The sequence below is a fragment of the Osmerus mordax genome, chromosome 8, assembly GCF_038355195.1.
Source record: "Osmerus mordax isolate fOsmMor3 chromosome 8, fOsmMor3.pri, whole genome shotgun sequence".
Taxonomy (NCBI): domain Eukaryota; kingdom Metazoa; phylum Chordata; class Actinopteri; order Osmeriformes; family Osmeridae; genus Osmerus; species Osmerus mordax.
The window spans coordinates 11,268,987-11,284,642 of record NC_090057.1 but is presented as its reverse complement, the minus strand read 5'-3'; the positions used below and the strand labels follow the sequence as shown (position 1 = coordinate 11,284,642).

Sequence of the window (15,656 nt, the reverse complement as noted above, 5' to 3'; positions counted from 1 at the left end):
TCTGTTGCTCCTCAGGATAAAAAGGCAAAATGTGTGCTCTTGCATCAGTTCATTTAATGCTGAAGATCCTTCCGCTCACATCAAAAAATGACATAACACTTTAACATTTACTTAACTGATGAGGGACTGACACTTTGAAAATGATATATTTTCCAGACGGGTGGATATAATTTACAAACGACAGCAATATCACAAACTCAGCAAACATCTCAGAAGCATACCAAATACGATGCAAGAGCAAAGCAGTATGTTCTGCACAGATTGTCCTTCAAAAAGGAACATCTTTGAAACCATAACTTAACGGATCACTCAACAGCGCATCAAAAACAGTCAATTACAAAGGCAGCGAAAAAACTCCAGCGAATGTACATCTTTTATTCAAATACAAATTTAAAAGGTCTTGTTTTTTTAATGGTAGGTAATGGAAGGAACAGGACAGTTCTGCAGAGAAATGGAGGAGTCATCCGGAGCAGCGTACAATCATGATTGGCTCCAGGGAGGCTGCCAATCAGACTTTAGAAGGCCGGCCCAGACCAGACCCAACAGGACCAATGTGTCAGAGCATAGCAGCGCCAGTTCAACTGAGGGGCTGGCAGGAGGGCTCTGACCCAGTGTCCACACCACCCTCCCTCCCCCGGTCCTGCTCCTGGGGGGAGCCCGTGGCCGAGCCCTGGGCCGCCTCCTTCTTGTCCAGTTCCTGTTGAGTTTGGATCTTCCGGATGAGCTCCTTAATCTCCTCACGCTTGGTCTTCATCCGTTGCTGTGGGAACCACTCCGACAGGTTGACGGGGAGATGAAAACTAGGAAGTGGATTCTGCGTGGCGACATCAATGAAAAAGGGTTATTGTTAGTTCATTGAGTCAGATGGCTGAGCGGTTAGGGAGTCAGGATATTAATCAGAAAGTTGTTGGTTCGATTCCCGTGCGTGCCAAATGATGTTGTGTCCTTGGGCAAGGCACTTCACCCTACTTGCCTTGGGGAGAATGTCCCTGTACTTACTGTAAGTCGCTCTGGATAAGAGCGTCTGCTGAATAATGACTAAATGTACTAATGTACTAAAGATATTAAAGATAATCGTGGTTCATATAAAAAAGATATACTCTGGAGTTTCCAAATAACTACGCAGTGACAATCAAAGCACGCTTAATGCTCCACATCCCCAAAGCTTTTTGGGCTAGTGTGCTGAATGCACGCTCCAACCTCTGCTCTCACCTCGAAGAAGCTTTCCACATACTGCAGGATGTACACTCCACAGTCGCTGAAGTTGTCCTGCTGAGGCACTCGAGGGCTCGAGCCCTTCATCACGTCCTTCCCAAAGCTCCGCTGGCTTCCTTTCCTCGCCTCCCATTCCACCTCCAGGTACCTGCAGCCACACACACACACACACACACAATATGTTCCCACCATCTATAGACACAGCGGATCGTCCCATGTTCTGAATGAGGGTCACTTACTCTCTCAACGTTTTCACAACAGTGGATCTGGCAGGGCCACGCAGAGAGTCCATGATGAGAATACAAGGCCTGAAAGCAAAAACGCAACTGTTGTTGAATCTGCACGAGCAAATCACTTCACGGTGACAGTCATTCACTGGAAATCAAATCAAGGCCGAAAAAGGGATAGTGCGACAGTGCCACCTGGTGGCACACAGATAAAACGACATTCAACCCACTGTTTGCACAAGGTGGGTCTGGAGGTCCACCCTGAGCTCTCCTGGTTGAGAGAATCGTCAGCAAGGCCACCATCCTCACTACACTCATCCTGGACAGGAAGAGAGGAGCAGCGATTATCATTGAGACCTAGGGAATTCGAATCGTTACGAAGACACAAGTCACCGGTTGTCATTGGGCAACGACTTCATGGAAGCAGCACTACCTGACAGGAGCTTTGGTCGTCAGAAAAGGCGCAGCTGCCATTGTTCCCATTCCCCGGTCCGTAAGTCACACTGATCCTGTGCAAACCATCTGAAAGACGTGGGGGAAGGGAAGAAAAAATAGCCAATGACGTCAGTTCTGATTGCTCACCTGTGTCCAGACATTATCCTGGTACGTGTGTGACTGTGACTCACCTGTATATTGTGGCTGGGCTTCAGTCTGTCCATTGCTCCTCGTGCCGGGGGTCTGCGGAGGCTCTTGTCCCCCCTCGGTAGAGGCCGAAGCCCCCTTTGGCTGGTTGCTGTTGGAGTGAGCCTCCAATAAGGCCTCGTTGGCAGGGGGGTCATCAGAAGGCTCCAGGAAGTCGTCCCTCTCAGGGGACAGTGGCCTGCAGTGATCCGGGAAGCTGTCCTCCAGCCCCGGGCCTGGAGTGGGGCATGGAGCCGGGCCTGGGGCTTGGGTGGAGCATGCGGCTGACGCCGGGCCCTGGTACATGGGGTTGGGCTCATACTGAGGGCCTTGCAGCCCGGGGAAGCAGATCACTGCCAAGTACCAGTGGGCTCTGAAACAGAAGTGAGGAGTTTTATAAATTGTTCACATTTTCTGTATGAAAATCTCTGAAATTGAGACAAACTGAGCCATGAACGCCCAGATTTTGCCAGGGGGACTTTGAAGGAGACTCACGACTCGTTGATGGGAACAAAAATGAAGTCTTTCTGGAACAGATCCACGTGCCGGGTCCATGTCTTCACGCGGTTGTGCTTTCTCTTCTGTATCCTGGCAACCGAGGGGGGAGGGAGGAAAACCGTAGGGCAACGTTAGCGACCTGCCGCCAAGTGAATTTCCTGCCGAAACGAGGGGGGGGAAGGGCCATACTCACGGCAGGTGAGTGGTGTCAGGGAGGCTCCTCCTCTCCCTCTGGTTGAGCCTCTTGTAGAAGAAGGAGCTGAACACGTGACTCCTCTGAGCTTCCTCTCTCTTCAACTTCTCCAAGACCAAGTATCTGTAAAGGACACCACAGAAACACCCCCCCCCCCCCCCCGCCGATGGTAAATAAACAACGTTCTGATCCTCAGACGTCTCAAAACATCCAGGACGGTGGGCTCTGAGGGGCCAGGGTTGGAGACGCCGGGCCCAGAGGATCAAAAAAAGGGGCGGGAGGGCTCTCACTTTAAATAAAAGTCGATGATGACGTCATTGAGGAACTCTCCGTCGTGAAGGCAGTGGAGGTCTTCGTTCGTCACAGTGATGCCTCCCTTGGCTGGCGGAGGGGGGTACACCATGAGCCTGGAGCGCACGAAACAAACACCGCGAAACAACGACCCGTCAAGGAGACGAGAAAACGCACGGCGGCACACACACACACACACACAAAAGAGAGAGAGCGTGATCGAGAACCCCTCCCCCCCACCCCCACCCTTACTTTATGATTGGTCCGGTGAAGGTGGGTTGGAGCTCCGCCATGTCGTCCTCCTCGTCGCCGAAGAACATGCTGGCGTGCTGGCGCGTGGCCATGCGCGTGCGTACGGGCGCCGGGGCGGGGGGCTTGCCCGCTGGCTTGCCCTGCGGGAGAGGGGGAGGAAGAGGGAGAGATGCCGGTTAAAGACCATGAGAAGCGAACAAGAAGAAGAAAACAAAAAGTCACACTTGAATACAGATTTGAGTGGAGAAATGTAATCCGTGGAACCCCCGAGCCCCCGACCACCTTCTCCTCCTTCTCCTTGGTGGCTTTGTTGTAATTCACCAGGCGGATGTTGGCCTCGTCGAAGGAGAGCTTGGTGGGGAACTCGGTCAGGTTGTTGGCCCGGCCGATCTCCACCAGGATGTCCTCCAGGATCATCTGCTCGTGCATCAGCAGCCCGTTCTCGAAGATCAGGACGATGTACTTCTCATCGGACTCTGTGTGTGTGTGTGTGGGGGGGGGGGAACCGTGTTGGTACATAGTGGCGATTGTTTTAACAGAAGGCTTTGCTAATCTGCGGATTCATCCATCTCTGCACGTCCTATTCAACGGAGCTAAAGACAAATTATTTCAATCTTATTTCAGGTCAGGAGAATCCAGCTTCCCCATTGTTAAAACATCACAACACTGAAATGTCAGTGATACCATGTTATGTACCGCGTGCATGGTTCACATGATACTGCTTATCTTTAATTTACTAAAACAATTGCAAAAAACTGCTCCAGCAACGCAGCTAAATGCTACATGGCCTGCACAGTGTCCTGTCTGTGTGTGTGTCTGTGTGTCTGTCTGTGTGTGTGTCTGTGTGTGTGTCTGTCTGTCTGTGTGTCTGTCTGTGTGTCTGTGTGTGTCTGTCTGTGTGTGTGTCTGTCTGTGTGTGTCTGTCTGTGTGTGTGTGTGTCTGTCTGTCTGTGTGTGTGTCTGTCTGTCTGTGTGTGTGTCTGTCTGTCTGTCTGTCTGTCTGTCTGTCTGTGTGTGTGTCTGTGTGTGTGTCTGTCTGTCTGTGTGTCTGTCTGTCTGTGTGTCTGTCTGTCTGTGTGTGTGTCTGTGTGTGTGTCTGTCTGTCTGTGTGTCTGTCTGTGTGTCTGTCTGTGTGTGTCTGTCTGTCTGTCTGTCTGTGTGTGTGTGTGTCTGTCTGTGTGTCTGTCTGTCTGTCTGTCTGTCTGTCTGTGTGTCTGTCTGTCTGTCTGTCTGTCTGTCTGTCTGTGTGTCTGTCTGTGTGTCTGTCTGTGTGTCTGTGTGTGCGTTCAGAGCGGCGGCGGTCACTCACGGTCCCCGGAGCAGTCGTACCACAGGCCGCCGTCCTCCCGGGACATGTTGAGCTGCGTGCGGAGCCGCAGGCACTCCTCCTGGGTGGTCTGGAAGAACAGCACGGGCAGCTTCCTCACGCTGCACCACTCGCAGCTGGTCAGCTCCGACCCCCGCAGGCTCACCTTCTCCAGCGCGTCCACCTCAGGCCCTGCCGCCGCCGAGAAAACCCAGAGAACTGCGTTACCCAGCGTGCAACGCCGAGGCGGGCGTTCTGATATCGCCGACCAAACGTCGTCGAGGATGACGGTGTATTTTACGGTGGAAATGATTGGATGTTGTTACCCGGACCGCAAATTAGATCTCCACAAGCCGCCGTCGTCAGTGAAAGAAAATGATTGACGCGACGACGCACACGCCGGGCGTCTCCCTAACGACGCATGCTACTCACCTTCCGTTTCCAGGTGGATGTGATCGACGGAGAACTGAAAGACAAGAAGAGAAAAGGGGGGGGGGTCATTACTCCAGCGCTTCCATCCAGCCAGGCTCGTCTGCAGCACTGAGCGTCCCCCCCCAGGGAGACGGTGCGAGAGGGGGCGGGCAGCTTACGATGACGGGCTTGGTGACCATCCTGCGGAGCGTCCCGACGCGCACGCTCCGGCACTCCAGGATGATGCTGTCCAGCGCCATTTTGGGCTTTTTCCTCGGGGTGGTGTCGTCGGGTACGTGGTTGCCGCACTGGAAAATGAAACGGAGGCTCTGGTTTAGAAAACGAGAATCTAATGAGGGAGGTGGACAGCACGTTATGCTGAGGCCAGAAATGTGTCGTTGTCGTCGCTCTAAGAACAGAACGCATTATTTTCCACCCGGAAAAAGGGTATTCTATCGTGGGTTGTACTATTCGATTATGGGTTTACTAGAACGGCTGCAGAAGAAGCGGGTGGGCAAAACGCTCATCCTGCAACAAAACAGACCAACTGCTGCAGAGCCAGTAAGGTTTCCATCCACGACACGGTTCGGAAACACCGAGTTCTCAAGGGTGTTCTGTCAGTGGTTCAATTAGGCCAAAGTGAACTGTCTGAGTATGCTGTGAGAGCAGCCAACGGCTTCCCACTCACTGAGCACTATGTACTGATGATAAGCAAGCGAACAACCTAACATCAGCTAAATATTTACTTATTGACACTGGGCAGTGTGACAAAGCAAAACGAGTTTGTTTTCAATTGAACCCAGCAAGCCCTCAGAGACTCAGGTCCCCATCACTTGCCTGATCCTTCATGCAGGGTCTCCTGGGTATTGAGATTTTTGTGTCGATGTCGGCGAAGAAGTCGGAGGTGATCTCCTCCTGCTCCGCGCTGCTCTTCACCGCCGCCTCCACCTTCCCGCCGGAGGGCGCCGGCGAGGAGTGCGCCGAGTCGGCGGGCCGCGGGGACACGCTGTCCAGGCGGTTCACGCTTCCCGTGCTGGCGTTGTCCGCTTCCTCCTCGTCGTCGTCGCTGGACAGGACAACTGAAACGCACGGCGGTCGCCATTACTCCCCGCACCGGGCTCGTCACACAACAGCAAACATGGAAAATAAGGTATATCCGCCAAATAGCTGACATTAACCCCCCACACGATATATAATGAGTCTCCCTCCTGCATTCTCTGAATATACTGTATTACTGAAGCAGAATTCAATTGGAATTTTTGCACGATTCCTTTTGCACGGTGTGAAAGTACACCGGCGTTTGCAAACAGAAAAATGTGCCGCAGAAGGGCAATCGAGAGAAACAGCTTTTAAAGCAGCTGCCTCGGTGGTTTGTGGTTCGCCAAACTACCGAACCTTCTTCATATCGCCCTACTCTCACACAGAAAAACTGAAAACTATTCTACGACTTCCAGGTTTACAAGCCAAAGGGGAGCAGGGGATGGGGTGTGGGGGGGGGGTGAGTGGACCAGGAAGCCGGGCCAGGTCACACCCGGGGACTTACTGGGGTCGTTGAGCTCGAGCTGCCTGGCGGCCGCGGACCTCTTCCCTTTGCTGGAGACCCTGGCTCCGCAGCAGCTGGTGGTGGCGGCCAGCCCGGAGGGCCTCCCGTTGAGGGGCTGCAGCATGTTACCCCGGGTGATGCGGACCGGCACCACGTCCATGCGTGGAGCCCTCATGGTGGAGGCCGCGCCGTAGAAGCTCTTCCCCGACTGGAAGCTGTGGGGGCCCGGGGAGGAGGGCTGGGGCTGGGGCCGGACTGGGGGTCTGGGGGCGGGCGAGGCCAGCTGGACAGGGAGGAGGTGAGCGTGGCAGGGCGACTCTGGGCTCAAGGCGTGGCCGCAGCTTTGACACTTGGCGTGGTCCTCGCTGCGCTTGCCGCACTTGCCGCACACCGTGAAGTACTCGCTGGGGCACAGGGGCTGTGGTCGGGAGGGGAGAGGGGTTAGTGCCCAGGCGGCAACAGGCTCAAACGACTTTGAAGGGAACCCGATGACCAAGAGCGCTCGTACGGTTGAAACACGACGTCCAGGGAAGGAAACACAACAACCAGAAACTAGCTCTGGTTACAAGCTGTAGGTGTGGCTTAGCGAAAGGTCGGACTGTTGACCATGAGAGGCCAGGAGGGGGGAGGGGGGGAGTGCAAGAGTCCAGGGTTAGCGCCCTTTCATACGGCAGCACGGTAAACAGGCCGACCTTTCACCCCCCACACCAATCCCATTGGCCCGTGCGGGGACTCCCAGCTCTTTCAGTCTAAGACGACTCACATTCCTTCTCACCTCGACGGGTTTGGCCGGAGACTGTAAGCTACAGCAGGTCTCCTTGGGGTCTGACGGCTTCCGCTTGAGCAGCAGGCGCCGTTTGATGTTCAGGCTCTCGTCTTCTAAAAGGGAGACACGAAATGAAAGATGTGGCGCTGAAAGGATGCTCTTCGGGTGTTTGTTTTTTTTTCTCTCCCTGTTTATATCATCAGTGATCTAACGTCGTGGCTGAGCTGACGTTATTGTTGCACCGCGCCTGACTAAAACGCGTTCCTTGGCTCGGGCCACTGAAACAACTGTTAGAACTGCACACTTCTGCTCCTTGTTTATCCGCTGCACTTACACGATGCCCTGTTTATCAATCACTGGGGGGGGGGGGGGGGGGGGGGGGGAAGAAGGCTAAATGTGGCAAACGTAAATAAAGACAGGAAACGAAAGACGGCCGTGCGGTGTTAGCCAGGAGATTGGATGGGGCGGAGGAGGGGGGGGGGGGGGGGGAGAAGGACCTCCGTGCGTGGGGAACCCGACGGCCACGAGCAAACCGTGGGGCGGCGAAGTGAACCCGCCTCAAGGAGAACTTTACCACGGGGGTGCAAGCGCTACGCCAAGGTCACCTTTTCACCACAGCGTGTGATCGTTCCCAGATTTTGCCCTGCAGCTTCATTAACCGTGCCCCAGAGTGGGTGAGCTTGCGTGTGTGTGAGCGAGTGTGTGTGAGCGAGTGTGTGTGTGTGTGAGCGAGTGTGTGTGTGCATCGTGTCCTCCCCGTTGCTCATCTGCGGCGGCCAGGCGTTCACTCCTCCAGCAGGAGCTTTGTGGATTAATCGGAGAGGGCTGCATTCCCCCCCCCCACTTTTTGGGCAGACGCAGGCAGGAGGCTCAGCCCAGATCGAGCCCCGCAGACAGACACACAGTTGGCTGTCACACAGAGCAACACACACACGCACGCACGGACGCCCCCACCCCGCCTCAACCCCAGTGGCACATCACATCCAGATGGGGGGGAGGAGGGGGGGGGGGGGAGAATACTCCCAAATACTCCCCTGGAACACTCTGTACTCGTGTGCAGGAAGTTTAGCGTGGAGAGAGAGTGAGAGAGAGACACACAGACAGAGAGAGAGAGAGAGAGAGAGAGGCAGAGAAAGAGAGAGCGAGACAGACACACAGACAGAGAGAGACAGAGAGAGGCAGAGAAAGAGAGAGCGAGAGAGCACCGACGTGGTGGATGAGGAGGCCCATGCTGCGTACCTGGGACTTCGGGACAGGTGAGGATTATGCTGTCTACCTCCACTGACTGGATCTGAGGGCCGGCTGTGGAGAAGTCGTTCCTGAGGGGGAAGCAAAGACACCGGGAGTACCCGTCAGAACTATCGCTTTCACAAAGCTAATTCTTTGTTTGTAGATGAGGCCATTCCCAGTAGCGGCAAGTTAAAGGGCCTGGGCGTTTTTTTGGGTTAAGAGAGATTGGGGGGAGGGTTGAATGCTTTACAGCTATATATCTCTCATATGGAAATGATGCAGCACATATTGTATCAGTGCAAATGTTTGTAGGTACAGGAATAGAGCAGTGCAGACAAGACATAAGCATCACTGGTCTGGCTACAGCACAAAATGAAACCCAAAAAAGCATTAATGGGCAAATCCAGTAAATGGCCATTCTTACCTTTCCTTCAAGTCAAGGCTGCTTTGGGGTGGTGAAAAACTAACAGACCAACAAAAAAGAAACAACAGCCAGTGAAAATCAAAAGCTGACAAACAACCCCAAACATTTAAGTAGAAGTGTTAACAAGAAATGGAGGTGCACACGTATTCTACACAGTACACACTGACGTATTCCTTTCATGACCGCAAAGAAGAGGGTGACGAAATGCGAAAACGACGTCCGTCATACAGTGGCGGGTGGGTCTTCAGAAGAACATTTTTCTGGACAGCCCAAACCAAGAATAACCTCTTGGAATCGATTCCAGACTACCGATCAATATCGGGAGATTGCAAATCCTCTCATGAGAGGGACGCAGTTACATCCCCACGTCTTTGTTGTCCCTACCTTTGGACCGGCTTCCTCATCGGGCTGTGGGCATTGGCGTGCTGAAAGTGTCTCCCCTGTAAGACCACCCCTTGTGACGGAGAGGGGCTGACGATGAGATAGTTGGTTCTGTTGGGCATCGGCGACGGCGTCGCTACTGCGAGGGGCGCTTCGCTGGAAGACAAAAGAGGACGCGGGTGAGAATCCGACTGAACGCCACTGGTGGTTTCCCTTTGGGTCGTGCAGACACGTGCGAGGCGGGCGCCATACTTGAGCCTCTTGTTGTACGTCCTCGAGTGACTATTTGGCCTGTTTTCATAGGTTCTCAGAGGATCCGCTGAGAAGTGTCTGAGGGTGGGCGACTGGAAAACACCAAGAAAAAGAGAGAAACCAATCAAAACAGGTGCGTGCTGAACAGCCTGCAGAGTCCGTTCCCGTTTACACGCACAATAAGAAACACGCAAATAAAGAAATAGAGCTAAATAAAAACAAGTCAAGGACAGACCCTAAAACATCACATTTCCCAACCGCTCGAAAACCGCCCAGCCTTTGAGGATAAACCCCCCCCCCCCCCCCCTGCTCGGGAGCCACGGCAGGTGCTGCCGTCTGTGGATAACCAGGTCCTCTGGGTACTGAACGCTGCCTTGTGAGGTGGTGCCAGGCAGGCTTTGGCAGAGACGGCTCCGGCGCCGTGGCCCCAGCAGATAGCCTGCGGGGCCCCGCTCGGACGTGGCGACAACAATGCCACGGCTGTGAGTCACGAGGGGGCGAGAGAGAGAGAGAGAGAGAGAGAGAGAGAGAGAGAGACGGCTCGGGAGAGGTAGAATACCTTCTTCCCCTCGGGAGGGGCCTGTTGCTGTCGGCTGTTCGACTCCTCCATGGTCACCGCTGAAGTGCTGGGAGGAAAACAGAGAAGAGAGGGAGACAAAAAAAAACATGGAGGTGGAGAGGAAAAAAAGCTTTGTTTACCGTCATTTGCCAAAGTGTGTAGCGTGATGACACGTTGCAAGGACGTGATAGAATAAATGATAAATTCCCAGCATTCATTATCAACTCATTAAGGGGAATGACGGTGAACATAACTACGGGTGAATAAAGAGAAAACGCTGCAACGTGGGTAAAATAATGACTTGGCATGCAGGCTGTGAGTGTGTGCGCGCAGCCTTGTCTGTATCGCTGAGCTAGTGGCCGTTGTTCAGGTGGGAATACTAATGGAGAGATGGCATTGGGGTCTTCCACAGAGAGAGAGAGGGAGAGAGACATGGGGGGGGGGGGGGAATTGATGCAGTGCAGCCCAGTTGAGTGCTGAAATGAGATCCGGAGAAGTGCTTACTCATGTCTCCTTTCCTCTTCACTGTCATCAGAAAGAGAAAAGCTCCAGTTCTGCGTGTACCCTCCATCTCTCCTGGCTTCTGATCTATCCAGAGCTTGAATATACAAACCAGACTGAGATCAGTGCCATGGCACGAGGTCACACCATGCCATCAGCAGAAATGATTACCAGACATCTCATCCATCATATCCACAAAGGTGATTGAAATATCTTCTATAAATCTATACAGACTTGAAAGCAAAACCCTGAATCAGGACTGATGCTCAAGTCATTTAAGGCTCATTCCATCCGGAGCATAAACCAATTAATCTTGGGCAGAGTGGAGTTTTCAGCAGAGAGGAGCTAGGGTGACTGGCAGCTCTTTTATGATCAAAGGGAATATATATGTGGTCTAAAGAACCGTAAACGATCGAGAGTAGAGCAGGTGTTGTAAGGCAGCCAGCCTTGCAACTTCTCTGAAAAGATGGGAGAGATTGTTAGCTATGAAGAGGCTGGTGGAATCAAAAACATTCTTTGATAAAGATACTGACTTGAAGTTAATTGGGCTCCCAAGATCGGAAATCTTTCGCAATCGCATGCATGGAGGGCCAATTTGTTTTGTATGACACCTTTAAGCCCAAAAGTCATAATTACTCCACTAGAGCCTTTCTGTTTCTAAACTCCACAAGAACTAGCCTGAATCCACCACTGCATATGTGTGGTTAAATTTAGTAGCTATAAGATAATCGACTTTATTTACAGTCACCAGCAATTTCCTGTCCCCCTTCTTGGTCCAGAGACACGTAAATCAGACACACTTCCTGGCGGTTTGTCATGGCGAAATACCGTTACTAGGTTAATTGATTATGCAGATTGACATGCTTCGCACCCAACTCAGCCATGCTGTCTCGCACGCCACATTACAGACGCCACATTCCACAGTGGAGCTCTGTGTCAACGATTTAGAAGAATGTTCGGTAGCTACGTGATTTGAGCAAAGTAGACTTTGCATAGCTTGGGTATAATGATCAACGCAAAGGAACAGGCACAAATATTACTGTGCAAATGCTTGCTTTGTCCTCCTTTACCCGATCCCGCTTGCTGAGCGAGGAACATAGACAGACCACAACATAACTAGGCTAATCCAACTCGCATGGAAATCATTGACTTTGTTTAACCTAGATATATGGCAAAGTAAGATAGGACTATCTCGCTTAACTATGTTGCTAGGTAGATGTCGTGGTTGGCTTCATTGTAACTTTTATTTATGTAGCTCTAGTTGCTACATAGTTTTCAAATTGGCCAAACCAGATGGGAATCAACTTTACCAGCTAGCTGAAGGGCCTCTAACGTTACTGACCAACAGGGCGCTACTTAGCTAATGTCAGCTAGGTTTGCAAAGCGTGTGGGCCTAGCTATCCCTGTCCTACATTGACAGTCAAAATCTCATCGACAGCTGCTTGATGATGGGCTTTAACGAGGGTTAATTAAGGATTTTCTGTTGCACTGCACTCATGCATCACTAGAACAACGGCATTTGTCTTTCTAAAAGTAAATTCTCCCTCTAGACTATTACTAATATCTAAAAGCTTACGTAGCTAAACAGCCACTTCTAAAACCAATGCCCACTGCCACATATATAGTTTAGATAGCTGGTAGTTAGCACCACGGCACTATGCAGCTTCTAGCTAGCTAATTCGCCAGCTAACCAAGTGTTAGTTACAAGCTAGCCCGCTATTAGTGCATATGAAATGTCAGCTTGTGATATGACAGCGTAAATCATTAGAAACGGACATTGAAAAAAATGGCTTCCCTCAAAGTAGTCAATTTATACTGCATCTTATCAATAGTAAAATACAACCATTTCAAGTAGCAGCTGAAAGGACCAAACAAGCTGGACTACATTAGCTTAACGGTAGCTAGCTAGCTAGGCTAGCCTAGTCGGCTAGCTTTACCTTCGAATTCATCTCTGAACGATTGGACCAGATATTTTTGGCACGCACACTGTTGATCAGACTGTATCATACAGTTATAGGTCCGATTATGCAGTTGCAACACAATGACACGGTATCTACATTGAAACGTTTTTTTGAAAATTACTTCTTACCATCAATGAAAAAGCTTCTATTGTGAGCCATGTTTATTCCATGTTCTCGCCACTGATTATGGTGTATACTACTGCGCATCAGCGTCCCAGTCAGAGCAGAGGGCTAGCGATTTTGTTTGCAGGTTCCAAGGAGATGGCAAAAATGAAGCTAAACATATTTCCTCATGGATCTCCAATGTATGATTTTCTTAGATAACATTATTCAGATGATCACGTTTGTTACAGATTGATATACCCGGCACATGGTTTGCACAAAATCATTGTTAATCTGATACTCTAGTAAACAGAGTTGAATAGTACAGACATACCCTAAGTGACATTACACGGTTGTGAAAAACAAATTTAGGTTACTGTAGGTTACTGATAAAAACACGTTTTTCCCAGATATGACTGCCCGCAAAGCTTCACAGTTCCTCTGTTCATCTGTTCTAGCAACCTTATTCTATGCAGCGTTACTCTTTAGTTACACGAAACAGCTGCTAGATGGCGGTACACAACACGTCTACTGAACAATTGTAGCTGTGTTCTTTTACATTGCATTGGATGGATTGCTTAATTTAGTTTTGGGTGAGTGTGATGTTTAAAGCTTTATTTAATTCTGCACGCATTTAAATCATTGCGTCTTATTGGAAGTCGTGTCTGCAATGTCCAGCCCAGTCACAGAAGGGGGCTTCTTGAACACACATCACATTGTGTTCTTTGAGTCTAAAAGCTCATGAAGGATTTCCTGACTGTCATAATGTGTGGTGAAAATCAAACTTACTCTAGACAGCAATATTACACACCATGGAAACCTTAAGTTTTAGTCCAGTGTTTCGTGTTTGGCACTTGATGTTTTTGGGCAATACAAAATAACCCTAACCCAAGATGAAGTAGCCCAAGGTAAAAGGTCATTGTGAGCTTGATGTCCTATGCAAAGAATGGGTTATCTAAAACCGGTGTTGTACCACAGCCAAATGAGTAGAATTTAGTACAGTCCATCCAATGTTGTTTTTGTTTTCCTTGCCATAAAACATGGACCTTGTTTTTAAAAGCTCATTAAACACCTCCTGAAATAGGCCTTACTGCTATGTGGCAGACAGCTTTCCATTTCTGTTTATCTCCCTGAATGAATGGTGGATAAGTCTTTAAAGGCCATATCAAATTAAATATGTGGTCCAGTGTCTTTTAATGGAACACATCGACAATATGTCTCAATCAGCCTGATGAAGAAAAAAAGAAAGAAGAAGGAATTCATGAAAATCATTGTAGTTTTTTCCGACTCAAACAACTTCTATGAGTGAAAAGTTACTTATGGCTTGACCAGTCTTCCTTGCAGAGTAAAGTCAAATGAATTACCCAAACATGATCCGACTATGATAAACATCTTGGGGCATTAGAAAAGGAGGCAGAGAGAAGGAGAGGACTTGACTCAATTATGTCTGTAATGAGATGATATTGTATTTCTGCCTGAGCAGGGGATAGTCAGACAGAATACAGATCACTGTTACCATGGTAGTATGCAAAATTCAGTCAAACCTAACCTACTATTTCATATTTATACAGTAGTTTACTTTCTCTGTTACATTGAAACCTTAGCTGCAATGTTACAAGAATTTATTTATATTTAAGTTTCACAATAAACATTAGGATTTCAATGGTGACTAATTTCAAAAAGCACAATTCTATCTATAGCCTAAATGTGGTCGCAGGTGACTCATGTTAACCACAAGTAAAACACTGAAGCACAATGTGAGGACCACCACCACTTTATGGGCTGAACATATCAAATGACCCCTCATGTGAAACAACATCTCCTCAACAACATCTCCTCAGCTATATGACTTCATCTGGGTGTGTGGAGATTGACCAGTAATGTTTTGTTTATTAAAAGGACCCACGACACATGGCTGTCACACTGCAATATCACACTTGGTATACTGTGGGGCTTTCCAGACATATAATGTACATTTCCTTGTACTATTAAATAAGGAATGAAATGGCATGTCAAGTGTATGGTTTGTAAATCATTTGTATTGTTGAAATTTACATGAGGTGTGCTTTTTGAATTTCTAAAAAGAGCAGTTACTGTTTTATGACTGTGTTGGTGGGCAACAAACATACACTAGGCTGAACTACATACGTCAATACAGGCAAGTCATTTGACATTCAAGCGATTTAACACGTCACTTGAGTGCGGGTTAATTCAGTTCGACCCACTTATTCAACCCTTAATGGTTGAGGTTGGTGATCCCATTTAATCTACCGTACCCCACAACTTGGCCTTGTCTCAGAGAAAGGCGAAGGTTAATGTCACTTGACCGGGCAGAGAGTGAGAGAGTGCTATCCCTGCCTCTGACGGGAGTGGTCAGGCTGGACTTCCCCTGCCGGAGAATGGTTGTGTTCAACTGTCAGAGGGGCTTGGAACTGACTCCCTCCATGTGCTCAGCTGCTAACAGCCATGAGTGAATGAGAACACTAGTTAAATTTAGCCCAGTCACTGCACTGGTCTACACTCCTCTGCCTGGGAACAAAAGGGAAAAGAGAGGAGAAGGTCTCCCTGACATACCAGGCTAGCTTCACTTCTTTCACTATCTGCTTCATTATCCCAGCCTGGATATCCCCAATTGAAGGAAGGACTGACTTTTCAAACAGAAGTGGCTATTGAAAGAGGTGACAGCTGCCCACCACCTACTCACCACTGTACTGCTTTGTATCCTCTCGCTTTTGCACTCTTTCTCATTCTCTATCTCTCTCTCTCTTTCTTTCTCTTCCTGCCCCCCCCCCCCCTCCTATCTCAGCCTTTCCCTCTGCCTCTCACTCTCCCCTCTCTCCTGGTCTTGCCCACTCACTCACTCTTCTCTTTGCTTGCTCGCTCACTCACCCTTTCACTCATCCTCTCAGTGTGTGAAGAAGAC

At 49.9% G+C, this 15,656-nt stretch overlaps 1 protein-coding gene across 4 annotated transcripts; it reads right to left on the bottom strand.

The window, feature by feature from the left end:
* Window positions 1-34: 34 nt before the first annotated feature.
* On the bottom strand, window positions 35-12,865 carry LOC136947885 (sentrin-specific protease 6-like). 4 transcript variants are annotated; one of them, XM_067242115.1, is made up of 24 exons: window positions 12,760-12,865; window positions 10,674-10,767; window positions 10,170-10,236; window positions 9,611-9,702; window positions 9,362-9,514; window positions 8,978-9,016; window positions 8,563-8,642; window positions 7,333-7,436; window positions 6,558-6,975; window positions 5,852-6,093; window positions 5,194-5,322; window positions 5,036-5,069; window positions 4,607-4,795; window positions 3,580-3,773; window positions 3,298-3,437; window positions 3,045-3,161; window positions 2,755-2,877; window positions 2,559-2,651; window positions 2,069-2,436; window positions 1,876-1,964; window positions 1,673-1,761; window positions 1,455-1,523; window positions 1,213-1,363; window positions 35-814 (listed from the first exon to the last, which is right to left on the bottom strand). In XM_067242115.1, the coding sequence occupies exons 1-24, from the start codon at window positions 12,836-12,838 to the stop codon at window positions 578-580; spliced, it is 3,390 nt and encodes a 1,129-aa protein (XP_067098216.1). In that variant the 5' UTR covers window positions 12,839-12,865; the 3' UTR covers window positions 35-577. The 4 variants fall into 4 exon arrangements, with proteins under 4 accessions (XP_067098216.1, XP_067098217.1, XP_067098218.1 ...); XM_067242116.1 differs by having other exon boundaries at window positions 3,619-3,773; XM_067242117.1 differs by lacking the exon at window positions 10,674-10,767 and having other exon boundaries at window positions 12,760-12,821.
* Window positions 12,866-15,656: the final 2,791 nt, after the last annotated feature.